At 41.7% G+C, this 27,462-nt stretch overlaps 1 protein-coding gene across 2 annotated transcripts; it reads left to right on the forward strand.

Annotated features, from left to right (window-relative positions):
* Positions 1–3,563: 3,563 nt before the first annotated feature.
* NXPE3 (neurexophilin and PC-esterase domain family member 3) lies at positions 3,564–26,589 on the forward strand. 2 transcript variants are annotated; one of them, XM_059494015.1, is made up of 7 exons: positions 3,564–3,635; positions 4,772–4,820; positions 6,870–7,082; positions 14,576–15,336; positions 16,954–17,027; positions 20,574–20,780; positions 22,292–26,589. In XM_059494015.1, exons 3-7 carry the CDS (start codon positions 6,990–6,992, stop codon positions 22,840–22,842), a joined length of 1,686 nt encoding a protein of 561 aa, XP_059349998.1. In that variant the 5' UTR covers positions 3,564–3,635; positions 4,772–4,820; positions 6,870–6,989; the 3' UTR covers positions 22,843–26,589. The 2 variants fall into 2 exon arrangements, with proteins under 2 accessions (XP_059349998.1, XP_059349999.1); XM_059494016.1 differs by lacking the exon at positions 3,564–3,635 and having other exon boundaries at positions 4,143–4,820.
* The last annotated feature ends 873 nt before the right edge of the window (positions 26,590–27,462 follow it).

Below are 27,462 nucleotides of genomic sequence, written 5' to 3' on the forward strand. Positions count from 1 at the left end.
TCCACAACCAGGATTCACTTTTCTTCTTTCCATCAGTAGTTCCTACAGCCCCTTCAACCTGAAGTTTTGGGCAAATGCCTGTGGTATTGGAGCCCGTGTTTTCCAGACTGGCTCTCCAGCTGTCTTGTACTGTTGAGCTCTCCAGGGCAGTGATGCACTTGTCCTCTCCTCATTGCAGCTTGCTCATTCCCAGGCTCAGTAGCTTGACAGCAGCTTGGCTTTCCTGTTGGTCTCTGATTCTTTGGCTTTACTCACAGATAGGGAAATTGTTAAACACATGAACTAGGTTTTATTTTACTAGTAGGACAGACAAGCTGCTCATATTCCTAGCTGCCTGATGCTTTCCTTCCTTTGGTGTAGCAATGTTAGTGTTAAACTGGCAGGAGCTATTCTGGGCAGCCCGTGGCTGAGATAGCTGTGGCCATGTCCATTTTCTGGTGGAGAAGAAGAAAAAAAGAGCAGGAAGAGGTTCTCTTAGTCCCAAAGGTAAGCAGAGCCACCTGGAAGAAATGGAAACCTGTGTTCCTTCCTGCCTGTCCCTGGAGTGGGAATGCAGCACAGCTGCTTGGGGCAGGTTCATGGAAAGGCTGATGCCTCTAGGAAAGCTTCTCTGTAACCTTTTGGAAAAGGACTTGAGGAAGCTGTAGGATGATTCTTCTAACAAAAATGTTATCCCTTTAAAGCATTAGATGATGTGAAAACCATCTGATGGCACCAGCTCAGTAAAGGAGTTTTTCCAACAGTTAAATTTCAGTTCTGCCTGAAACCAGGGGCCATGCTGAACTTGTGTGCAAGGTGAGAGTGAAACTTGCTGTTCTAAGGACTGCAGAAGTACAAGACCTGGAAGGTTGTGGAAGGGAAAAAATATTGGAGAAGTGATACAAGGGTAATATAGCAAAAGGAGACAGATCAAAGGTGTCTTTAGAAAGGGAACAGTGTGGGTTGTGTTCTTTGCAGACTGTCCAATGCATTGTTTGTTAAATCTCACCATACTTCAGCACAAAAGTGTGTTTTAATTTGCCTGAGAGAGCAACCCAAAACATTCCTCAACACTTGGCTATAATCAAGAATGGGTTCAGTAGTCCCATATATATTATCAAAAATACTGTGTTTTATTGTGGGATCTCAGCACCTCAGGACTGAGGTGCAGAGGGACCGAGACCACCCTTGGGGGGCTGGGGAGTCCTGGAATGTTGCCAGAAGTGTCTGGTGGCTGGACTTTGATCCTACACAGGAGACGACACCTGTATGAGGATAGGAGGATTTCACTGGGGTGAATGGTGAAGGGATAAGTTAATTAGAGAGTGAGACACAGGGTTTAGGATTTCTGTACAGGGGGGTCTAAAGAAGTAAGATGGAGGAATTGGGGCATGTCCTGTTCTTCTTCTTCTTCTTCTTCTTGGCCTCCATTTTCTGTGGTGATGTTGGCACTTTGGGATTGGTTATTACTAAAAGTGCACCGGTTAATAAGGGTAAAAGGCATTGGGGAAAATTGATAAATATTGTATACGTAACTTTGAGTATAAAGATAGGTGACCGCCCCAGGGGCTCTCAGTGTGCTCATGGCTGGCTGCTGTGCAGACCTCTGTTGGGCCGAAAGAAAATCTTTTAGATAAACAAATAATAAACACCGAGACCAAGAAAAGATCTGAAGCCTCTTCTCGTCCTTTGAAGTGCGGGCTGTCCAAGGCCACCCCGAGCCTTTCCAGGTCACCTAAACAGCCGGGAAACTGATATTTTATTGACTGTTTTTCGTAGATAAGAGACAAAAGGGCAATGGGGCCAAGGGCCCAGCATAACTTCATCTTACTGCGTATAATTCTGGAAAAAAATAAGGAAATCTGATTATTTTTTATTATCCAGTTTTCTGTGCTCAAATCAGAATAACTGGCAAGTGTTTCTGGTGTGATGAACAAGGAGAGATGTAAGGTGAGCAACAGCTGCTTAAGCTGTATTTCTTTTGGCACTAATGACATTTAGATATTGCATGGTGATGAGGTGGAACAGACCTCACTAATGCCATTGACTCTCAAATAACCCAAACTGCCTTTTACATGGGACTTTTTGTAGAGCATGGGGGCAAACACAGAGTAATTGGTTTCTGGTCTCTGTGCAAAAGAACTTCCCATGTTAGAGATTAGAAAGGCATATTTAATTCATTATTAGGCCTTCATCAAAACTATAATGATAACTGAAGAATTTATGGAGAGAAATAGTGTGGGGGATCACTTCCCATCTCTGAGGGGAGGTGAAATGTAAAGTGTGGCAAAAGCTAGCATAGCAGTACCTATTTCCTCAGATGTGACAGGTTTTCTCATCGCTGTCACCTTCCATACCTTCACCCCCAACATCACTCCAGATATATTAAGAGATGGATAATGCTTGGCATTTAGCACACAAGTTTTGCCTTAGGTTGCACTTTGAGCTGCAGAGTTTGTAAGGGAATTTGATGCACTGCAAGGCTCATGAAGGAAGAGTGAAGAGAAATGAGACTGCTATAGAACTGATAGACTTTGTGTATCGAGAGGGAAAAAAAATCAGTACCAATTATCTTTCAAAATACTGTCTTTTTAATGTGTTCTGCTTGTACAGCCAGATGGCTTTCAATTTTTGACCTACAGTGTATAATAGAAATAAAAGCTGGTGCCTGTTGAGATTTTGCTTTCTATCTCTACCAGGTAATCACTGTTGTAAGATGCAGAAAGGAGAGAAAAAGAGGTAAAACCACTTCTTCAAAATAGCTATGGCTGGGGCAGAAGACAGAAGTATGCAATTTCTAATGGCTAAAATACTGTGTTCACAAGAACATTTCAGCTGCTTTGTCTTTTTTCTGGATTTAAGCAACCCACGTATTCCTTAGTAAAAATAAGCTTAAGCCCTTAAGCTGCACTCATACAAAGAACTTCTGGCAGGTGAGTGTTTTGGCATTCCCAAACTTAAGCAGTGTTTACAAGTATTTATAGAACTAGTTGCAGATGTCCTGCAGATTGAAAGTGCCACCCGGCTCTGGTGCAGGGTGCCAAGCTCAGCCCTGACTGTGTCACGTTCTCATCAAGCACAGTGAAGTCCTGCCCCAATGCAGCAGCCTTTGCCCGGTTCGGCTGTGCTGGGCCGTGCCTGCATCCCCCGCTCAGCCCCTGCAGCTGCTCTGGGTCCAGGCCTTCCTTCCACAACCTTCTCTCTGGCCAAGAGCCGCCTCTGCTGTTTCCTGCTCCGTTCGCCCTCATGCCCTGCAGCGTTTGAGCTGCGATGGTTCGTGTCAGAGCCTTCTCCCTTGGCTGGGGACCGTGGTGATGCCACCCAGGCCATAGCGCTTGGCTCCGCTCCACCCTCCCACATCCTGCTTTCCTAGGCTTCACCTGCCGTGGTTCAAAAATAACAGGGACGGTGGCGTTGTTTTTGTTGGGTTTTGCGTGTGTTTCCCTCTCCGTTGCCCCTTCCCGGCTGCGGCCGCTGCGGCGGGGCCAGCGCCGCTGTCGGGGCGGGGCGGGGCGGGAGGAGGCGCGGCGGCCGCGGCAGCCGCTGTGTGAGGGGCGGGCAGGAGGGAGGGGCGGCGGGAGCCGGGCTTTTACAGCCAGCGCCTCCGGGCCGGGGGCGAGGCCGCCGCCTGGCCCGGGGGAGCGCCGGGGGCTGCGGTGAGGGGGCGCGGGCGGCGCGGGCGGCGCGGCTCGGCGCGGCTCGTCTGGGGAGCGGGGGGGGAAGGACAGCCCGGCGCGGCAGCCGGAGTGCTGCGGGCTCGGGGCCGCTGGGGGAGGCCCGGGGCGGGAGGCGGGTGCGGGGTCCCGGGGCTGGCGGATGCCCTGCTCGGATCCCCCGTGGCCGCGGCCGGGTCCGCCCGCCCGCAGGGCCGCGCTGCCCGCGCCGCTCGGGGTGCAGCGAGGCGGCGGCTGAGGGAGCTTCCTGCCGGTGCGGGGCTGCCTTGTGCCGCTCCCCGGGGACGCCCATCCCGCGGCATCCTGAAAGTACCTTTGAGGCAATAAAGCGGAGCTGTGCGGCTCGCACTGCCGGCAGCGGTGCTTCCTGCTCGCTGGCCCCGTCCCTGGCCCGGGGGTGCGTGTCCGGTCCCGGGTCCGCCGGCGCTGCGGCGCTGCCCCGGGATATCGGCGGGCTGGGGGCCGCCGGCTCCCCGTGCCCCGGGGACCAAGGCGGAATCTGCGGAAAACAGCAGCAAATCTGCTTTTCCGTGCTGGCAGCCGGGCGAGCATCAGCCCCTGTGCCCCAGTGACATGGTCTGGGCATCGCCAGAGGTAGCGGCGCCTCTGTGCCTCGGAGATTTGCACGGCAGAATTTGGAGAGGTTGCACTCACACCTGCCTTTGTAACGCTGCTGGCTCAGAGAGCTGAGGGGATAGAGAGCTGACAGGAATTGACAACTTGTAAAAAATCCCAAAGCAACAATTCTGTAATGGAGCAGGCGGCGTAATTTAATGACGTATTCATAAAAATGTCATTTAATCGGTTTTTGTTTTTAACATTGGGTAAAAAGGGGCATGTGGTAACGTGGAAAAAAGCTGAGAGAAGTAATGCTTAGTTTACTTCTAAACTAAAATAAATAGCAGAAAATTCAAGTGCACAGCATTGAAGTTTAAAGGAATAAAATACTTCAACAAAATCCTTGGGTAATTGTAGAAACTAAAGTGATTTTACAGGTTAAAAGTTGTAACTGCCGTTTTATTTTGTGCCACTGTAAGCAAACCACCAATGTATAAATTTTACTAAGAAATATTTTTGTGTGTTTCTATAAACATTTTTTTTAATGTATTGTTTCCAAGGTTGTTGGCCTTTTGTGTGGATGGCTTCAGAGAACATTTCAGGAGTAGGGTAAGTCCTAAGGCTTTTTTGGTGTACTTATGGGCTTCCCTTATACAAAAAATGAACAGGATCAATTGTTCACCAATTGCGATGAAACTGGCAGTATAGTAAGCTTTTAGCATAAAGAAAGCTCTAAACTTGTACATTTAAATGTTTTAGGGCATGTGACATCTACAGAATACAGAAAAATTTGAGTAAAAAATATATGGAACAGCATTTGTGGTATTTTTTAGGCATCTAAAATTACATTTGAAATTTTAGGCATATGAAATTACATTGCATTTTCAATGTCTTGTGCTTTTCAGTGATGTGGAAAGAACTCTCAGCAACAGAATTGAAAATTCTGGTTTTGTCTAATGTATTTGTTTTTCTTCCTCAAATGGACATATATGTCCTTAAATTAGCATTTTTATGTACTTTAGGTATATTTAGTATCAATTTATGACCTAAGCTGCTGTTTTATGCAAATTTCATATTAGTGCAGAACTGTTCCAACAAAGCTGCATTTTTTTGTCATTTTGATACTTTCACTTTAATGGATCTTTCAATGTTAGTTCTTTGGTCAGAAATACAATCTCTCTAATTCTCAGCAAAGCATTTGAAGTTATAATCCCTATAATCCTTGTAAAGCAATTTGATGTGTGGTCTATTTTGAGGCTGTCCTGGTTGTACCAGTAATGTTTTTTAGTTTTCTAGCCTGGATTCATTTGATAAATAATGTTTTAATCTTGATATTTAATGTATCATTGTGTTTCATTTAAATTTACACAGCATTTTTCATATATTCTTAAAACTATAGGTACTATGTATTATATCTTAATTGTATAAATTCTCAGTTATGCTATTTATGGAAAGTTGTGCCAAGTTTATGTAATCATTTGATTATGGTGTTGCACTTGGTGCAGGTTGTATGAGTAATGCTGCTTTGAGGATGTTTGGTTTGGAGAGATTGGTGTCTTTTGAGTGTCTCTTCTTGCCATCTGTTTTCTGTTTCCAAGTTTAGAGCTTCTGCAAGAACAGTACCCTTTTTATTTGCAAAAAGGCTGCATCAAAATTGTCCTTCTCAGAAGGAAAGGAAGGCTTAAGAGTCATTCTGAGCAAGCATTGAGATCTTTATCAGTGGCTGTAAAGTCTGTGATTTTATAGCAGATCTGTTATCAAGCAACCTTAAAGGAATGATATTGTATGAAAGTTAAAGTTTATGAAAGACAGTGCTATTATTATATTTAAAGAACCTGAAATACTGAATCCCAACACACTGTATTCTTTCCAGAAGTTTATTTTTTTATTTTTTAGAGCTGCATATGAGCACCTGAGATAAAAGGAATGATAAAAAAGCAGACCAGGGAAGATGTAATGTAATGTTGTAGATGGGCATGAAGTTAAATTTTAGTGCTTTCAACTCTCTTAGGTATCTCCCCTTTAATGCTACTGTTGATTTATTTTTCCCCTCTTCCCAAGCAGCAAACTGGAGGAAGTAAGTTTTACATTGCTTATCCAAATTTGTTTCAGACACCAGTGTTTAATAACAATTTAATGGAATGTGTAAACAGGTAAATGAGAGATGTCCAAACTCACAAATTCCTGCTATAAAAGTTAATGAGAGATGTCCAAACTCACAAGTTCCTGCTATAAAAGTTAATGAGAGATGTCCAAACTCACAAGTTTCTGCTATAAAAGTTAATGGGAGATATCCAAACCCATGAATTTCTGTTTCAGTCTGGACAGTGGTGGTGTGGCCTAACAGATAAATAGGGTGGTGGTAATTTGTTTTGGCCTTTTTGATTGCCAGAATGAAATCTTGTGCTCTTCTTTTGCCTTTTTTTTTTGGAATCCACTGCAGGTGAGACCAGCTTTATGATAAAGGTTTGCTTTGGCAGATCCAAGAAAATTATGTAACATTAACGCTGTTCAAATTAGTTCCACAAAAATAATCTGTATTGACTGTTCTGTTGTACTGGTTATTGCCCCACCATTTGTAAGATTTCAGTGCGAAACTTGACTTTAGTTCTAGTAACTTTCTGGGCGTTAACAGAGTTTTTGTAAATGCACTTGCAGGGATGAGGTGGAAGGCAGCTGAGTTCCCTTGTGCCCTGCTGAGACGAAATGCCATTCCCGCTTGCGGCGGACGCAAGCCATGGCAATGTGTAACATGGGAGGGAAGGGCACGGCTGGACCATGTGGCGTGACTCGTTCAGACTGCAGCTCTTCTGCCTGCTCATGGCAGTGCTGGCTGTCGTGGTGCTGGTCCATAACTTTTTCCAGTTAGAGGTAAGTGGAGCCTGTTTCGTCTCCGAGATGGCTTGAGCAAGGTTGTTGGCCTTTGAGTGTGAGGTTAGAATTGTCTGACTGACAGCATTTAGCTATAAATAGGAATCACAGAAAAGTCATAGTTGAAGGCATGTCTGGAGGTATTTAATCCAACACCCTCCTGAAAAGGCTGGCATCAGAGTTAGCTTGGATTGCAGCAGGGTGTTTTGACTTTCAACCATATTCAAGGACACTCATATTTTACAACATACCTAGGCAGCCTGTTGCAATGCTGCATCCCTCTTAGAGGGAAGAATGTTTGCCTTAAGTGCAACCTTTTATCCTATAAGAATGTCCTTTAACTCCAGTTCCTCTGTGACTCCCCTGTGGTTAGTGAAAGACTGCAGTTAGGTTCCCTTTTGGTCTTCCCTAGAATTAAAATAGATGCTTTGGTTTCCTTAGTGTCATTCCAGTTCCCTAAGCATCTCAAGGGTTCTTAGCTAGTCTTGCCAGCTTTACTCTGGCATGGGTTGTCCAAAAGCCAGACACAGTGTTCTAGATGTGGCTTCACCATGGTCTAATTGAAGAGAACTCTAACTTTGCTAAATCTTCTGGTTAGGATCTTGTTAATTCTTTGCCACAATGCTGTGCTGCTGACACATGGTGAGTTTGCTGTCTCCTGGAGTCCCTAGGTCTTTTTCTGCAGAGCTGTTATGGCTTGTTCATCTCTGGCCTGTCTGATGCAATTTTTGTTTACCTTTCCCCTTTTCCCTCTGCTGTATCTGTCTTGCATATTTCTTCATTTTACTTCTCACTTCAGTGCAGAGGTACTTTCAAACTGCTTAGTCAGTAAGCCCATAAGATTAAAGTCAAGGAGGATGAGGATGTGTCTGCAGGAGCCCTGGAGGCTGACCCTGCCCACTGGCTGCCTGCCTGGCCAGGCATTCCAGTGCTGCATTTGGTGGATGAGCATGGTAATGCTTAGCCCAACACCTTGTTAAATTATAGCTGTCCTTTGTGCATGTCAGCCAGTCAGTAGGTGCTTTATGCTTTTAAGTTGTGTATATGCTTTGTGCAGAATCTTCCTTCCTCCTGGCTAGTGGTGCCCAGGTGAAATGATCCAAAAGAGGGGCTGTAAAGCCCCCTCACCCCACACAAAACACATTGGAAGAGGATTACATAAGGGTAAGGAAGATGTTTGGGAAGTCTAAAACCACAAGTGATTCAGGATCAATAACTGAGTGTTTGTTACATATTCCAGTACCAGTGGACACATTAAATATAAACTGCAGAGGCTGATTTTAAAGGAAGCAGGGATATTTTTTTAAGGATTGCAGCAAAGCTGCAGAAGCTTTTGCAGTAAGTCTTTGTAGTTACTAAATGCATATATTCAAAAACTGGATGAATGCACAGAGAAAAGTCCATTGGGGTACTAGATCTTAAGATATTTACCCTAGTGTTTAAGAAATCTAAACCATAAAGGGCTAAAAGTGTGTTAAGTCTACAGGAGGAAATGGCACAGCATGTTCAGTCTGTTTTCTTTTCCCATCTACCTGCTGTTGGAAACTATTGGCAATCAAAATATTGTGTGTGATGGACTTTTGGTTCAAGTTAGCATGATCCATTTTGTTTGTAGGAGGTAGCTTTTGTTTTCTCTTTCTGTGGTTTTAGTTTGTTTTAGGTTTTGACCTAGGATGTTGCCTGAGGAGTGTTGATATTTAGAATCTTAAACTGTTTTCTTTCCATTTTAAAATTACATTTCTTGGAGAAAAGGGCTCTGGCAGTGCTTTGAGAGTGAAATGGAAAATGCAGGTTGGATGTTCACTCTGTGCTTTTTCTGGCCATTGTCCATGATAAGTTTGTTTGTGGCTTTGTTGCCCTTTACATGTCTGCTATTCTAACCTCAGTTAAGTATTGTGTTGCTGGTAAATCTTTACACTATTACATGCAATCTAACCCCTTCTGTTGTCATACTTTTCTGAATGGACCTGCTCCTGTGTTTGTCTTGGCTCAGTTTTCCAGGCAGTCTAATATAGGCATTTATGCTGATTCTTTTCAGTCAGAGATCAAAGCCAGAAAAAAATCTTATAACACTTTCATAGAATATCTGTAACAAAGTCTGTTCAGGCTCTGAAAGGAGAGCTTATTGTTGGTTACTGTTGACAATGTGTTTGTAAATGCATCAGACACACTTCTTATCCCTAAATCATCCAACCTAGCTGGTTAAAGCTAAAGATCTAAGGCAATTGTCAGCTAGTCTCCCTTCTGTTTTGCTTTAGGATTTTATACCTTTTCATGTTGGAATGTTTCCTCTTAATTTCTTAAACTACTAATGACTACTATCTCCCAATAGTCATACCCTGTCAGATTTTTACTTTTCTTGTGTTAAAAAAACCCAACAACCTGTCCACAAAAAGTTTGGTAGCCAGCTTATTATTTACTTTGCTTTTTATTATGGAATAACTATTCCCTTGAGGTCACATAGTTGATCATACAGTACCAGAAGAAATGTGGTTTTATTTTATTAGATTTTTTTTCTGTGCATGTAGCCAGACAGATAAAATGTGCAGTAATTTTTTGTGAAGTATCAGGATTTTGTCCAAACATGATGCTCTCAGAGTGCAGGAGGGTTTGTGTATTTGTACCAGTGGCCTTTAGGGTGACAGAACCACTTTGGGATTGGTTGTGAGTGCTATTTTATTTAAAAGGACCAAGAAGAGAGAGTCTGTGGGGAGAAGGGAAGTTTCTTGCCAGAACAGAGTATGAAATCAGATAGCTGAAACTGAGCAAAAGAACTGTGTAGCAAAGTTTTAAATTCTTGTTGCTCAGCTGCAGGTGCCTACAAAAGATAAAGTTATCTTATTCCAATTATTTCTGGAACATTTGACTGCCAGGTGTTGGCTTTTGAGGACTGGCTTTGACACTTAGAGTAGTTTAGCAGCCCCTCAGTGCTGTGAGATGGTAATGATAGAGAACTGATTTCATCTCTGTCATAGACAAGAAATAAAGTACCTGGAGTGTAAAATTACTGACTAGAAGATGGCTGGCCTTTCAGGAATTGGTATTTGTTCAGATTCAGATGCTGTCTCCTGGAGCTTTTATTTGCCCACTGTGCCTGTTGCCTGGCAATCTCCTGTGTTGTTTCCTGCTCTAGTGACAGTGACTTAGGCAGGTTTGCAGCAGCTGCTGAGGCCAAGGCAGGAGTTAACAGCTGGTGGAAGATACTGGGCTTTGAGATGGAGTTCCCCTTTTCCAACAGCAATGGAAACACTCAATGTTTTCATCAGCCACCTACACTGTGGTGTTTAACTGAGGACAGGTGTTCATTGCAGATCTCCCCAAGTACTCTGTGACCCATCTAGAGTATCTTTGAGAGCATTATTGCCTGGGTTAATCTATATGTTGTATCTAATTTTTTGCTTAGTTGGTGGTGAGAATGCCAAAAGCTAAGGAGATGAGCTGAAACTTCCATTAGTTCTCATAAAAATACATTTTCCTTTTTTTCCTTTTTATGACATCTCTAGTGCAGGAACTGCAAATGGATTTATTTGTGCTTAACTGACATGTAATCTCTTCTGTCCTGCCTGTGTTACTTGGCAGATAGCCATTAAATTACTTTGTGGTCACATTTGGGTTCTGGTTAGCTTCAAAATGCAGTAAATTAAAAAAAATAATGATAGAAAAAAACCCCAAAAAAAGCAAAAAAACCTGAACAAACTCCTCCCACACAAACAAAAACACCTCAAATGCAACAAACAAGCAATGCCTCTTGGGAATTGCTCTTAAAATACTTGACACCTTCAATGGTGTATAGATGGAAATAGCAAAGCAGGTGTTATCCAACATGGAGCCTGTCATCAACACTAAAACAGTCTGTGTCATAAAGGAAGAGCACTCTTGAGAAATCCTCTCTCTCTGCTTTTCATAAAGGAATTTTGTTTAGTTTAGCTACTAACTACAATAGAAAGCCCTCCATTCTGCACAGTCTCAGTATGATGACAGAGAAGAGCCAGAGAGACTTGGAAATGCCAAGAGGGAGTAGGAAATGAAGTGGGGACAAACTCAGCTAATTATTTACCTCAGAGCAGGCCTTGTGTATCCATAGGGGCAGGAGAACTTAAGTACTTGTTTGGAGCTGAGCCTGGGAAACACTTAAGAAAGGAAGATGGTTTGGAAAGCTTTTATATTCCAGTCAGGGATCTTTGGTGTATTAATTGACTCTGAAGCTTTTTCTGCCTTTACTGGCAAAGAGAATCTGTGCATCTGCTGTGAATAGTATCCATGGTCAAGCTTATTTTCACACAAAAGCTTATAATTCTGCAACAATACAGGGTCCTGGTTAGGCTTGAAAGAGGGCTGTAAATATGAACAAGGATGCTGGAGAAAGAATGCTCCTCAGGATGTTGAAGAAGCTCTGCTTTTACCTTCATGGAGCTTCCCCCTCAGGCCCTTGGAAGATAGACTGAGGAAATATTTCTGATATGATCTATTCTGCTTAGGGGGCCATAACCTGGAGATGCTGAAGTGACAGTGCATGTTCTTGCTCTCAGCTGCATACAAGGAAGAGCTTTGGCCTTATGCTCTGCTAAAAATCTCTGTAGGTGAACTGATTTGCAGCCATCAAACCATATTCTGTTTTCTGAATGAGTTTGTTGGCTTGGTGTTCTCTGCACCCTTTCCCACTGAAAGATATGGGAATGCCTCTGGAAAGACTTCAGAAAGCCTAGCTAGGCCAGAAATGGCATCTCTTCATCTCTGACAGAAAGACTGGGTTAAAAACCCCCAGGAAATTTATGGAAGATTAAAATTAGGGATACATCAGGTTTTAAGCTATCTTAGATGACCATCTCTTTTTAATTTGAAAGGATTTGTTTTTACCATGTCCACCAACCACTGAAGAACCAACTGAAAACCAGAAACTTTCTCTTGGGAACTTACACTGAAAACAACAATTAATCCTAACACATATTCTCCCTTTCCACTCCTCTTTGGGAGAATGTATAAATATTTTTGCTGAGACATTGTTGCTGGCTTATTGGAGGCATCAAAATATATAGCTAACTTTAAAAAATATTTCCATGCAGTATTTTCTGTATTATGTGTATATATTTATGCATGAGCAAGTGAGGGGAAGAAGTTGTGAAGGTGTCCAAAAATAGAAACTTGGCTTAATTCAAGAGTGCATGTAGGCAAGATTTAAAGTAGAACTGTGCCTGAGATTCACTCTCAGCTTTGGCTGAAATCTACTGGACTAATAAAAGTAATGTGCAGCTTACATCTGCAGCTTGGCTTGCTGCAGCTTGGCTTGCTATGATGGAAAACAAAAATAATTAAGAATTATGGCCTTCAGGGAAAATGTATTAAATCCTGGGTGGGAATATAAAACAGAAGCAAAAGCTTCTATTGTGATGTTAACATCTGGTGTATAGATGGGTATATGTCAATTTGTGTTTTAGAGCTACAGTGTAGCAATTTACAGTTTCGGGTTTTATAGTTAACTTGGATATCAAACAAAGATTTTGTGTATCCATCCTACATCCTCCTGTGCTCATCCTCTTACTCTAAAGCTGATCAAAACCAATTTATGTCACAGACTTCAAAAGCCTGTATGTTTTTATTGCTTGTTAGGTTTACCTTTCTTCTGAAAAAAGTATGTTGAATCTCAGTGTGGTTCAAATGATTTTAAGACACTGCTGATGTTTCCATGGCCTAAGAAAGGTTTATAACAATGAATAAAGCTTTAACATGTGTTGTGATTTTAGTACATGACATTTAAAAGTAGCAAGTCGTGAGTAGTTAGTTAAGGAGGAAGTAAATGGAAAACACTGGGTAAGCACAATGATATTTTTAAAGATTTCAAATAATGTAGTTTGATTTTTTTAGCAATGTTTCAAATCTTTCAAATCTAAATGAGCATATCATCTGATGCTATGTGAATGGTGCACTGTATAATTTTAATCTTTGCTTGAAAGACTATTTTCCTTCTTTATGAAATGGAACTATGGATAAGTTCTACTACATATACCTGGTAATTGGTCATTAACTACTGATTTTATGTGTATTTGAAGGGGTTTTTCTTAATTTGCTGATTAGGAATCTCATGGGTACCTCTGGAGTCTTAGACTGTGCTATTTTTAAAATTTTCCTAATGCAAATCTGCCAAATTATGTGATGTCATAAAGAAGATGGTATCTGCAGTCATTTGCATGCAAATACAGCTTTGGACACTGATATTTTTGCACAAAATACAGTTTTATCAAGCTGCAGCAGAAGCCTTCTCTCTTAGTTTAGTTTTGTATTTAAATATTTTAATTTACAAACTCTCTGTGATTAGGGGATGCTTTGCTTGCTGTTTCATTTGGTGCTAGAAGCAGCTGTATATAGATTTTAAAATCTTATAAATAAGATTTATAAATAAGCAGGTTTTTTAGTCCTAGCTTGTCCTGTACTATTCTACTTGCCAACTGGCTCATGAATTTATTGTCCCAGGAGGATCTGAGCTTTTGTTCTTTTATTTCTTTTAATGTGTACACTACAGGGAAACATGCATTTCAGATAATTAGCCAAGAGGAGATGTGAGTGTGACCAGATAAATGAGTGCAGCTGCCACATGCAGCAAACCTCTCTGGAAGGCATGTGCAGGGGTGCATCAGCTTAACCTGCAGTGTAACATCTCAAAGAAAACCTTTTTCCCTGCATTACATGGGGCAACTATTAGAACCCATGGTGCTCCAAGGCTAAAATGTTACTGCAGAAGAAAAGGAAATGTGATTTATAATTTAATCATCCAACCTTTTTATGGGGGTGTTCACAGAGGTCCCAGGATGAGGGAAGAGATGAGAATCTTGACTCCATGTTTCAGGAGGCTGATTTATTATTTCATGATATGCATTATATTAAAAGAAAATTATATATTAAAGCTATACTAAAAGAATAGAAGAAAGGATTTCATCAGAAGGCTAGCAAGGAATAGAAAGGAATGAATAATAAAAGCTTGTGACTCTGAGAGAGACCAAGTAAGCTGACTGTGATTGGCCATTAATTAGAAACAGCCAACATGGACCAATCACAGATGCACCTGTTGCATTCCATTGCCGCAGATAATCATTGTTTACATTTCATTTCTGAGGCCTCTTCTCCTGAGCTTCTCAGGAGAAAAAATCCTAGCAAAAGAATTTTTCATCAAATGTGTCTGTGACACCTTTTGTCATTTTTTTTCACATTGCTGATATTTGGAGAGTGTACTGGTAGCTGAAACACTGCCATGCATTGGATGTAAGCTCTTTAAATGCTTGTTTGCCAAAGCAGGATAACTACAGGTTGCCCACCTGTTTCCTTAGAAATCTCATGGTGAAAGTAATAGATTTGGGTCTTCTAGTGAAGTTGTTTCATTTGGCCAGTTTGAAAGCTCTGTAAAGCAAAGCCCAGTTCTTGGGACCATTTCCCAACAAAGCATCCATTATTCCCAGTGTTTCATTTCACAGCACAGCTTCAGGTAATGTTTTTCTCCCCAGCACCTGGATGATGACACAGTTTCAGGATCGAATTGGATAACAGAAAACAATGTGCAGCATCCTCTGTCCCAGACAGCCAAAACCACCAGGAAGCCTTACTGCGGGTACGCGGAGCAGACCTTGTCCAAACGGGAACAAGCGGAGCAGGAATCCTTGCTTGCTGCAATACAGTGGCCAAAGCCCCCTGATGGCAAAATCCCCTTTGCACAGAGCACTGATCCCACACACAGTGACTTTGTGATTGTGAAACCCAACAGGTTCTTCAAGGTGGGTGATCAGTTGGAGGTACTCGTTCGCATGAAGGATTTCCAAGGAAAGCCCAAACAGTACGGTGGAGACTATTTACTAGCACGAATTCACTCTCCTAGCCTGAAAGCTGGAGCAGCAGGAAGGATTGTAGATTGCCACAATGGCCTTTACAAAATCTTCTTTACCTTGCTTTGGCCAGGGGAGGTCAAAGTTTCTGTGTCTCTTGTGCATGCGAGTGAAGCCATCCAAGTCCTCGTGCGGTTGCGCGAGGAAAGGCCGGACAGAGTCTATTTCAAAAGCTCCTTCAAGTCTGGGAGGTATTCAGAGACTACAGAGTGCAACGTTTGCCTGCCTGCAGGTCTCCCAGTCTGTAACTTCACTGATCTCTACACGGGCGAGCCGTGGTTCTGTTACAAGCCTCGGAAACTGTCCTGTGCCAGCCGAATCAACCATGCCAAAGGTGGATATCTGAAAGGTCTTCTGACACAAGAGGAAAGCCTCTTTTTCCAAAGGTTTGTATGTTGTTGCATTTATATATATTCAGTCAAGTCAATAGGCATATTTAAACCTATTGTTTAAATAAGACACATTGCCTTAGAGGTGGAGTGGATCTGCAGGACCAGGTGTTTGGTGTTAGTTGTTGAATAGTCTGATCCCCTCCATTCAGCTGTGCAAGAATCCTAGCAATCTTAAAGAAACTTGGCATGTAGTTCTCTTTCTGTGCTTTGAATTCAACCCTGCTGAATTTCACAAGAGCATGCTGTCTAAATCTGTTGCTGGTTTTTGAGACTACTTCCTTATTTTTCTATTTCCATACCTGCACTTGCAATATTAATAACCATGCTTTGAGAAGTATTTTTGGCCAAATATAAACTATCCAAAAAGGATCCATGTTTTAGGCTCATTGTTACAGAAATTACCAATTGTTTTTTTTGTCCTCATCAAAAATTGTTGTTCCTTAAACGTGTTCCTTGTTGCTCAATATGACTTTCAAATCTTATAAACAATTTTCATAAAGGAAACACCTGGTGGAACAAATTGCTGAGAAATAGCCATGCAAATGGAAATGATCTGTGCATGTTATTTCAAGTGTCAAACTAAATTAGTTTCACAGTCATATTTTATTTCTGCATACAGCATTAAAAAAAACCCAAACCATCTATTATTGCCTGTGTATGTGTGACAGAACTGCTTCTGTATGAAATTACACAGCTGAATTTAGATAAAGTTTGTTACTATGTTGTGTCAGAGTTGTAGTTGCAATGCCTTGCTAATGCCTTGCTCTCCAACACAGATATTGTAGGAAAATCTTTTGGCACAATGTTCACTTGAGACATTGGGAAAGATTTTAGGGTAGCAGCTCCAAATAGTGTAATTTAGGAAAGTATGTGTGCATGTTCATAACCAAGACCAGAAATAAAAAGTAAGCATCAGTGTTTTTTTTTTCTTTGGCTCTTCCATATCAAGTTTGTAAGTGGGTCTTTTGACTTTCTGTGTCTCTGTCCACCTGTAAAATATAGCTTATATTTATTGGTGATGTTTCCTTATGGGAATGGGAAAGCTGTTTTTCTTGGTTTAGTTTTGATTGTTTATTTCTTTGTTTGTTTCATTCAGCTCTGAGGTCCTTGACTGAAGTGGCTTAAAGAAATTCCAAATAATTTATTTCTTAAATGGTGAAAAGAAAAATAGACCAGGATTCTCTTCAAAACAGTAGCAAAAGACAGAATAAGATCTCAGTATCAGTCAGCTGGGAGCTGCTGCTGTGGCCCTGTACCCTTGCAGTGATTTGTCCCCACAAGTTCTGCAGGCTGGGAACATCTTTGGGGCAAATCCCCAAAAGCTTCCTTCTACCTCTGGCAGCTTGATTGCTTTACTGAGATTTGTGTCAGTACAAGCTTGCACAACATTTGTGTCAATGCCATGAAATTTTGAATTTGGATCGAGAATAGCAATGGTGGTCTCAAAATAAATGTGGAATGAATTCAGCTGTAATAAGTAAACTTAGAGTAAAACTTCATAGTACACTGTGCTTATTTGAAGTGGAGTAAGAAAAAAAAAATGAGACTAATATTACCTACAAGTTTCACAGTAACTTTTACAAATATTGCTGTTTTTGTTTTTTGTTCAAGTGACGTGAATATCAAAAGGCCAATACTCTCCAGTGGACCTGATTCAGTCATTGTAAAGCCCACAGCACTTACAGGTAAGCTGAACTGCATAAGATTCTTGTTTGTAATTCACAATTAAATTTATAAAAAGAACAACAGGCATCAAATAGTAATTTGGGGGTTTTTTAACGAGGCAAAAAAATCAGTATCAGATTTCTATTGAGATGATGAAGGCTTTTGCGTGTTAACTTTAATACAAGTTCAGAAATAGTGAATTTTTTTTCTGAAATTGCATACATAAATGGGATTATTAGCAAAAGAAGAAATCAAAAGAAGAGACAACTTTGTTCTCTTGCCAAAAATGCCTTTTATTTCTCCTAGCATTTACTCACAGTGTAAAATATCTTAGAGTAACTGCTTACCAAACTCTCAATCTAATGAAAAGAGCTGTGTGGTGTTTCTTAATTTCTTTCTGTGTTAAGAATGTTGTCTAACAGATTTTGATTGCATTTAAGTATTACTATAATTTGTGTTACCACAGGATAACACAATCTACAGTTCTGGACCAGACAGTCTGTACTAAAATGAACTCAGATATTTTATCTCATTCATATCCAAAAGCAAGCTTTTTATGCTTCTAAAAAGTCTGCATAAAATGTGATAAACAGAGAATTATTTCTTAAATGAAAACTTTTCATATTTTTTTTCATTAGGTTATAAAAGACTTTTAAGGTAGATTTACTGACCTGAGCAATAAAGTCTGAACAGAAGGCAACTTTGGGCATTTCTTGCTTTTAGTTTTACTGTTCACTTAAAAAATACAGTTCTGCTACTAGGCTTGCAGCATTTTACCCTCCACCTCTTTTCTTTGTCCAGATCCTTTAGCTGAAGTGTTTTTGTTGCTTTTTTTATCCTGTATGTTTCCCGGCAGAAACTGCTGCAAATTCAAAATTTGATTGTCATCCTTCTTCCAGGAGCTAAGAATGATCAAAGCCTGCTTATAATGTCCTGACAATTAATGCTGGGTTAAAAAGGGTGGATAGGCATAGCACATTTCCTCAGGGAAATTCCTTCCAAGTACAGCAGTCTCTGAATAAATAAACTGAACTCATTGCTATAATGCTTTTGAATGTGTGGATTGGTTAGGACTGATGATACACACAAACTCATTGTTCTTTTTGTGCATGTTTTTCTGTATGGTGGTAAATGTAGATCAAGTTTTCAAAAACATTTGTTTTTCTGAAATACAAGTTTTTATTTCTATCCTTGTTTTTTAACTTCAGATTGGAGCTTTTATTTTCTTTTATAAAATCTCAAAGTAAGGGCCAGTTCTGAATTTTGGGCCAAAACTGGTATGATACTATACACAGACTTGAAATGCTGATTTACTGTGGGGCACCAAAAAGTTGTTCTATTACCACTGTTATTTATATCTATCTATCTATCTATCTATCTATCTATCTATCTATCTATCTATCTATCTATCTATCTATCTATCCATATATATATATATATATATATATATATATGTATGTATATATATATATAAGAATCCATCTAAAAGGTAAAAAATTGAATTGCTTTTGCATCAAAACTTAGAATTAAACAAACTCAATTTCTGAATTCACATTCTGAATTAGTCTTTAATGACTATTGAAGGCTTTTTTTTTCCCTTTCTCCTATTAATAAATATTAGATGAGTTCACATTATTATCTAGGTTTTTTTCCTTCCTTGATCCTGCTGTCAGATTTACAGAATCATCCAGAGATAGAATTTTCTGATGGCTTTGTTCTGTGGTAATTGTGATTATTATTTGTGTTATACAAATGTAATTGTATAGTAGTTTGGTTTTTAGTGTCCCTGTGAGGTCCAAGGAGGTTAACATCCGCTAATACAACATGCAGAGGATATTGAATAGAAAAAGAGCAATTAAAAGTGCTTATTAGGAAAGATACTTATGGTTGGCTCTATCTGTGTTAGAAGCATCTATCAGAGGATGCTTTTGGGCCCTGGAATTCCAGTGTTTGTACTTTTACATCATTCAAACGGTCCCTGGTATGATTTGGGCCATGGCAAGGTGTGCTTTATCAAACAGCTGTAAGTTATGACAGGGCATGGACTGTCCTTAGCAGTCCCCACACCAAGGTGAGTAGAAGTGTTTAAACAGAAGTGTCTGCTCCATGCAGCTGGTGTTTGTGCCAGGGAAGATCTCCATGCTTGTTCAGCTGAGGTATTTGAATACAGAAATGGCAAAGGGGGAACATGAAACAGCCTTACAGAACTTTGATGTACCAATATCACCCTGGTTACTTAGAGAAATATGGCAATATTTGTATGATATAACCATGAGATTGCAGTTTCTCTTCCTGTAATCTCCTGTAATCCTGATACTTTTCTTGCAAGATCTTGCTCAACTTCTGCAAGTTAAAAGGACATCCTATGGTGCAGAGCTTCCCTGATGTGTAGTTGCCCCTCAGGCAGTAAATGGGGAGGGGGCTGGATGTCAGAGATAAAGTACGAAATCCATGGAATTAGAGACTCTCATAATTGTCCTATTCAAATGGCACATACATAATTTTTGGTCATGGCTTCAATTCTGGCATTTTCTGGCTTTGGAGGCCTTATGGTTCATACTTAACTCTTCTAGAGTGCCGAGGTATGTGTTACTCCGTAGTAGTAGTTCTTTGGGGGTTTGCCTCGGTCTGTGTAGGGATTTTAGTGGGTTGTTTCGGGTTTGTTGGATGTTTCTCTGGGCGCTGCCAGGCTGTCCCCACGGGTCGGTGTCCCCGCCGAGCAGCGCTGCAGTGCGCGGGGCGGCCGCTGGAGGGCAGCAGCGCGCCGCGGCAGGGCGGCCTCCGCCTGGATCCGCAGCGGGACGGGGAGGATGCTGTGCCGGCCTCCCTGCCTTCCCTCCTTGTGCAGCGGGACGGGGAGGATGCTGTGCCGGCCTCCCTGCCTTCCCTCCTTCTGCAGCGGGACGGGGAGGATGCTGTGCCGGCCTCCCTGCCTTCCCTCCTTGTGCAGCGGGACGGGGAGGATGCTGTGCCGGCCTCCCTGCCTTCCCTCCTTCTGCAGCGGGACGGGGAGGATGCTGTGCCGGCCTCCCTGCCTTCCCTCCTTCTGCAGCGGGACGGGGAGGGTGCTGTGCCGGCCTCCCTGCCTTCCCTCCTTCTGCAGCGGGACGGGGAGGATGCTGTGCCGGCCTCCCTGCCTTCCCTCCTTCTGCAGCGGGACGGGGAGGATGCTGTGCCGGCCTCCCTGCCTTCCCTCCTTCTGCAGCGGGACGGGGAGGATGCTGTGCCGGCCTCCCTGCCTTCCCTCCTTCTGCAGCGGGACGGGGAGGATGCTGTGCCGGCCTCCTTGCCTCCGCTCCTTGTGCAGCGGGACGGGGAGGATGCTGTGCCGGCCTCCTGCCTCCGCTCCTTGTGCAGGGCAAACACCCGCCACTGAGTGCCTCCAGCGCCCGGAGAAAGGTGGCAGATACATTTTTACATTAGCAGCAGAGATACCATTTAATTAAAACCAAGCTGAGCTATAATCGGCCACCCAGCTCTTGTCAGCGGTCGCTGACTACATGTTGGTGAAGATTATGGAGGCTGTTTTGGTTGCATGTTAATTTCAAAGGATTTTTCTCTTCCAGATTCAAGCAGTATGGGCAGAGCTGAAGATCCCACAGCTTCCCCTTCTGGTTATTATTATGAGGACCAGTGGAGGTCCAGAACACATTGGATCCATAATTTTAACAAATCAGAGGATATAACTGAGTGCTTACAAGGGAAAGTAATCCACTTGTTTGGAGACTCTACAATAAGGCAGTGGTTTGAATATTTGACAGCATTTGTTCCAGGTAATTTTTTGTTATTTAGCTTTAAGGACCTTTACAAAGCCTTATTTCTCACATCTCAGACGCAGAACTGGTTTTACTGAGTGACAGTGACAAAAGCAAAGGAAGAGGAAAGACAAAACCTCATCAGAAGCCCTGGCAGACAGCCAAATGTTTGAGCAGACACTGAAAACATGTAGGCCTTGTAAATGGGGCCACCAGGTGTCTGCAAAGTTGTCCTTGTAACAGGACTGCTGCTGTGCTTGTGAGTTAAGGCAACAGGAAATCACTTGGGTTGCCTCTATAAGGCCTTGCAGCATCCCAGTCACAGGAGAGATTTTGGAATGAAGTAGCAAATTACCTCCATTCCTATTTATAGGTTTTGGGGCCCTTTTCATTATTCAAGTTACTTAAGTAGAAGAATTTCAGTGGACAATTAAAAATTCCTGCCTCGCTCATCCCTTTCCCCTGAACCACTTCAGTTGTGTTGAAATACACTCTTTGAGCTGCCTTAATTCCTACAACTTGAAGTAATCTTTAAATTTAATGGAGTCCTAAAATTGCTAGAAGGGTTCTTGTGAACCCTGGATTCAGAGAGTAACAATGACTATTTGTAAAAAAATTATTTTTTTACAAGAGAGAAGGAAATGGTTTGGGAAACTTGGAAAAGGCATTGCCAGCGTTATGAAACCCAAATGTGCTGTCCTGCAGATTTCAACATCCATAAACTCCACTCTGAAAAATGATGATCAACTTCTGTTTAGTTTTAGAGTTCTTTGAAATATGTTCAGGTTTCCTTATCTACTCCTGCTTTGCCCTGTGGTCTGAGCATCTTGTTGAAAGCTTGAAAGTCTTGTGCTGTGTAGGAGCATTGGGGGGTCAGCACGGTCGGGACGGACGGAGACGAGAGATCTCTGCAGCCAGGTCATAGAACTTGTGGTTTATTGCAAAGGGCCTGGGTGCAGGGCCCTGCTGGAGCTGCCAGCCACAGCTCGGAGCAGGCCCGAGAGGAGAGAGGGGGAGACAGGATGAGAGGGTCAGAGAGGGAAGAGAGCAAAAAGCATAAGAGAGTTAAAGGGGTAGGAGAGTGAAGTTATTTGTTACAATACAATACATCTTCTTCTGTGTTGAATATTTTGATTCTCACTAACTAATTTAATACAATATACAAATCTTATAGCATTTCTATACAGCTTATGAGAATCACTACATTACTATACTGTGTTACATTTTAAACCTTAAAAACTACTCTTTGGACTCCTTCTGCTAAACTGGTAGGGTCTGCTCGGACCCTTAGACTTGCCTGCAAGCAGAGGGTCTTGTTTCATCACAAGGGGATTACCTTCAGTCTGGCCACACCATTGTTTTCCCATTGTTCAGTAACTCAGGGATCTCAAAGCTTGCTTTCATTTCAATCTCGCTTATAGTTTCCATATTCTCAAAATCTTTTGCCAGACAATCATATTTGTAAGCTTTCCTGTTTCATCATCCCCAACAGTGCTATCTTTATCTAATGCTTGCTCCTGGCCTTTCAGATCTGGTGGAATTTAACCTGGGCAGCCCGAAGAACGTGGGCCCTTTCATGTCGGTGGACCTGAAGCACAACATCCTGCTGAAGTTCCGCTGCCACGGGCCGCCCATCCGCTTCTCCACCGTGTTCAGCAGCGAGCTGCGCTACATCGCCAACGAGCTCGACAGCATCGTGGGCGGCAGGAACACCGTGGTTGCCATCACCATCTGGTCCCACTTCAGCACCTTCCCCGTGGAGGTGTACATGCGCCGCCTCAGGAACATCCGCAGGGCCGTGCTGCAGCTGCTGGACCGCAGCCCCAAGACCGCCATCGTCATCAGAACGGCCAACGTGCAGGAGCTGGGGCCGGAAGTGAGCCTCTTCAACAGTGACTGGTATTCCTTTCAGCTTGATTCTGTCATGAGGAAAATGTTCTCAGGAATTGCTGTGCACTTTGTGGATGCTTGGGAGATGTCTGTGGCTCATTACTCGCCACATAACCTGCACCCTAATGAAATAATTGTTAAGAATCAAATAGATGCGTTTTTATCTTATGTGTGCCCTCTGCAAACTTAGCACAAATGGGTGTCCCTATGTCGCCTTTTGCTATAGCCCAAGTACAGCTGCTCTTTTGAGCTGTGGAATGAGGCTGGATGATATGGAGGAACTCTGGGTACTGTACTTGCCTGCAGGATAACTACGGTGGCCTTAGTCTGGGTAGCTGTGAAAGGGTGGTAAAGAGGAGTTGACTCTTCAGGCCATATCTTCCTGCAAGGTTGATTCCTTCAAGCTTATCGTTCATACCTGAGATTATTAGAGAGCACCTTAAATTAAATTGGCAGGATTCAATGAGAGACTATTTGGGTTATTAGCTTTACTAGTTATCTGCACTGTATGCCTAATTTAATCCGTGTGACACTGATTCTGTTGCCAGGGTCTTGTTGCTCAGAACAGTGTGTGAAACCTGGGAAGGATTTTGGGAATGGTCTTTCTCTCACCATTCCAGAGCATAAGGGATGTCTCCTCCAGCTGTGTGTCAGTGAAACACAGTGTCTTGTTTCAAAGTCCTAATTAGAAACATAAAGGGTGTGTACCAAAGTCACCAATAAAGAAGCACAATCACAATATCTGTAGAATTAAGTAATGAAGAATTTGCTGAAATCTAATTGAGCACCCTAGTTAGGTACCTTTGTTTACAGATGGCTACTAAATAGTGCAAATAGCCAGTATTTTAGTTTGGTTTCTTGTACTACTGAATTTCTTTTGAGCTTTGATACACTGTCCACTCCTTGATTTATCATTAGTGAGGATATGTATGTTTTACGACTTCAGCGAAAACAGTGTTTCAGGCAGTTTCTGCAAGTTCAAGTTGCAGGCTTGCCTACTTGAAGCTTAAAGCATTTGGCAGTGAAAGTGTTTCATTTGCCAATGAAAGTGTTTCCATTGCCTGCCAGCTGCAGCCGTTCCCTTGCTGCCCTCTGCTGTGTCCTTCATACCCCGAATCTGGACAGGGAGGCCAAGTGACCTGAGGGCCCTGGTGTGCTTGGGCAGTGGCCACACAATGACTCCTCTTCAGGGTCTGGCAGTTCTGTCATTTCTTCATGAACTTCACTGCTGCCAGTATAAAAGGTGGCACACCCTGCACCCAAAAGCTGAGCGTGCCCAGGGTTGCCTTCATGTATCTGCTTGGCACAGACCCAGGTTTGCTGGGCTGACAGCTGGTGGCTCTGCCTCCTGGCCTGGCATTTACTGCTGCTTACTTGATTGAGCCTGTCTACAGTTTTAACTAGAAGCACTTTGAAAGCAGTTTGTGATAAATTTGACTCCCAAATGAAACAGCAGAGAAGTGTTCCATGCTGTCTTATCGTTGGTCCCACTCAGGCCAAAGCCAGTCTTCACTGGCTTGTGTCAAAACCAAGTTGAGTCTTTGTGAGCAAACAGAGAAGATTAACAAGGCAAATTGGCAGGTTGCGCAGAGTGAAATTATCAAAATGTCTTTATGTTAAAAAAAGTTTCATTCCTTGTTAGGTTTGCTGCTCTCCTAAGGAACTTTGTGCTCTTATTGCCAGAACCCTAAGAGAGCCAATGCTGCCAGCTACAGCAACAGTGTTTCTTATTGTGTTCATTTGAAAGGGCAACTGAGAAGTGGTTTAAAAACAAATAGAAATTATTTTAGCATGTAAAAGGCACCAGTACTATCCATCTATAAACTTTACAATTTAAAAATGTTTAAACATGTTGGAGGAATTGTGTACACTGAAATGGCATGCATTCTTAGCTTTTCAAATCAGCAGTTAAGAGGTCAATTTGCTGGTTCCTACTGACAGCTGCCTCACACAGCATCTGCCCATACATTAGTGTTAGGTGACTGTTGCTTACTTTAATATGGTAATGGCAATGGCAATTTATCCTCTGCTAAAAAGAGGCCACACCAATTCAGGTCTGGGAAAGTAAACTACCACAATGAAAAATGAACTTTCATCTTTTCCAGTTGTGATTTTTATAACAGGTAAAGGCTTTCATCCTGAATAACAACTCTATCCTAATAATACTCATGGAAACAGGACTTCAGACTTCTTTGAAGGAAACTACTGAATTTGTGGACTGACCATTAGGTTAAACTCATAAAGCCATATTGTGTGTGAAAATGTTGTGGCTGCATGTGTCTTCTCTGGGTGTTGTAGTGCTTGCTACTGCTCCTCAACAGCAGCTTTGTATCACTGTTAGCTACCAAGCACAGAGAGAGAAGAAAATGTTATTTTGAGTGCTTTGACAGTTGAGCAAAAGAGAACAGAGCTGCTATTAGAAAAGGTGTCAAATTGCCTTCTGGTAGAACCTCATCCTTTAGATTAATTAGATTAATTTTTTAACAACAGATGAATTAACTTATTGGTAATGAACTTCAGGGAAATTGCCTGTTGGTTTAGAATGAGGCTCAAGATTTTATTTTTTGGGCTCTGAAATAGACTGGGAAGAGAAATGAAGAATCTGAGGATTTACCTGTGTTTGGGGACACTGTGCTTTTAGATGTCATTCAGGTGATCTATGAACAGTTTTTTATTTCTCTTCTCATCTTGTTACCATCTATCTCCTCATGTTACCAGTTGTGTATGTATGGGATATGCAAACACAGAAGCAATAAAATATTTTTAAATCAGTTTCTTTAAACTTCTAAATGGATTTTAATAGGGACTTAGGTTAAGATGTTGGTTATTTTTGAAGTTACTTAATGTGAAACAGGACTGGAAAAGAATTTCTCAGCATCTGTTAAGTATCTTCCTCAACACATAAAAAATTAATTCACAAGGCTTTCAAAGCCTTGTCTTCCCTTTCTTTGCATTTTCTTCCTTTGAAAGGAAGACATTGTATTATTTTTTTATATTTTCATTTTTGTACTGATAATCTTGATTATTAATCTTTCATTAGATAGTTATTTTTTAATTTCTTCATTCAAATCCAGCTCTCTCAAATTCCAGTGAAAGAAACTACTTTTATTGTTTTTATTATGGACTTTCATAGTAATTTATTTATAATGTAAGTAAACTCCATTTTATATATATTAGTGTTGCACTGTAATATTTTGAATCTTGTTTCTCATGTGTATATTCTTAGGCTGCTTTCTTCCTTCTAGAAATTTAGTAAAAATGTTAGTTGAATTGTTGATGAGAAGGGAGAATGAAAAGCAAAAGCTTCCCTTTTTTCAAGTTTTCAGTTGCTTCTAATTTCATCTGCAAATGTAGCACTGCTTCATGAGATTTAAATTACCAGTTTTCATTGCTTTACTTGTTATAGGTAAGCAATTAAACATGGAAACTTTGCTTACCACAAGTGTCTGTACAACTTTTTATGTACTGCAGGTGACAATTTCATGGGTAGCTGACAAAGACAAAGGTTTGAAGTTGCCTCCTAGAGGGGTGGAGGATGCTGGAGTTTTGCTTTGGTTTTGGTGCAAAAGTGTGCATTAAAACATTCTTCCATTCATGACAGTTTAAGTAATAGCAAAAAACTCCAGTCACAAATATGTTTTTCATTTATAAAGCACTTACTCCTTAAGTCCAGATAATTTAATATATATTTAGACTGTTTGGAAGGCTCTTACTCTCTGTTGGGAGTAGTGAAGTTTGTTAGAGAAGGAACTAGTTTTCAAAGAACTTGTTTTTTTCTAATATATGTATGTTATTGTAATGCTTACAATATACAGAAGGCTCTACTGTCTTGTTTGTTTCCTGATGCAATCAGAAAAACAATTTGAATAGCCAAAAAGCTCAGAGGATGAAAAGTTCCTAATAAAGAGGGCAAGTTTACTTGAACCATTTAATCTGATTTAGTCTCAGTTTATCTTGTTTGTTGTAACCACATGTCCTTTGTATTTTTTTAGCTGCATAGTAATTCCCTTAGTTTTACCTATTATATTTTGTGCTGTGTGTTGGGTAGGAGTTTCATGCTATGGTTGATAGATTAAATTCACTTTAAGTAATTTTTTTAATGTGATTTGTATTTGGAGAGGGGTGATCTGTACGTGACATGAGACCTAGCACTGAAGCCCCCTGATGTTTCTCTCTGTTGGTGTGTCGGGCCTGACATATAATAAAAGCTCATACATAACCTAGGCTTCCTTCTTTGAGGGTTTTTGCAGCCTGACTGACCCACAGGACATCCTTAAACCACTTCATTTAAAAAAAGGGTGAACACAGATAAAGCATGGTCATCGCTTCTCTATCTTATGAACAATTTTTACTTAAATAATGGAAGAAAAAATGAGGAGAGATGCGTCCTGTGAGCCAGTCAGAGTGTTCACGGGCTGTAGGCATCCTACAGTGGTGGCTGTGTGTCCACTGCCCTGTGAGCCCAAGGGCTGTGTGCAGGGTCATGGGAGAGGGAGAGTTTGGCTGCCTGGCACACACTGGGGAGTCTCTGGGATGGCCCCAGGGTGGAGCATTTGGGGGATGTCCCCTGGCTTGCCTTGGAGTTAGCTTGCAGCCAGGGTTCACAGCTGGGAAAGTAGCAAGCAGGGCACAATGCCCTTTGTGCTGGTTCCTGACGTAGATAGCCAAAAATATCCTGTTTGACCAGGCTAAAAATCCCTGAATGACAAAGCTGACAGCCAGGAGAGAGTGCTGAGGCACTATTGCCAAGTATTTGTTCCGGTTTTTTGTTCCCCTCTTGTTCAGTGCTGGCTGCTGAAGGGGGCAGGGC

This window comes from Ammospiza nelsoni, chromosome 2, assembly GCF_027579445.1.
Source record: "Ammospiza nelsoni isolate bAmmNel1 chromosome 2, bAmmNel1.pri, whole genome shotgun sequence".
Lineage (NCBI taxonomy): Eukaryota > Metazoa > Chordata > Aves > Passeriformes > Passerellidae > Ammospiza > Ammospiza nelsoni.

Coding starts and splice junctions, on each gene's coding strand:
- NXPE3 (XM_059494015.1), top strand. CDS start 6,990: ATGTGGCGTGACTCGTTCAGACTGCAGCTCTTCTGCCTGCTCATGGCA. Junction 7,083..14,575: donor ATAACTTTTTCCAGTTAGAG/GTAAGTGGAGCC, acceptor TTTTCTCCCCAG/CACCTGGATGATGACACAGT. Junction 15,337..16,953: donor GAAAGCCTCTTTTTCCAAAG/GTTTGTATGTTG, acceptor TTTTTGTTCAAG/TGACGTGAATATCAAAAGGC.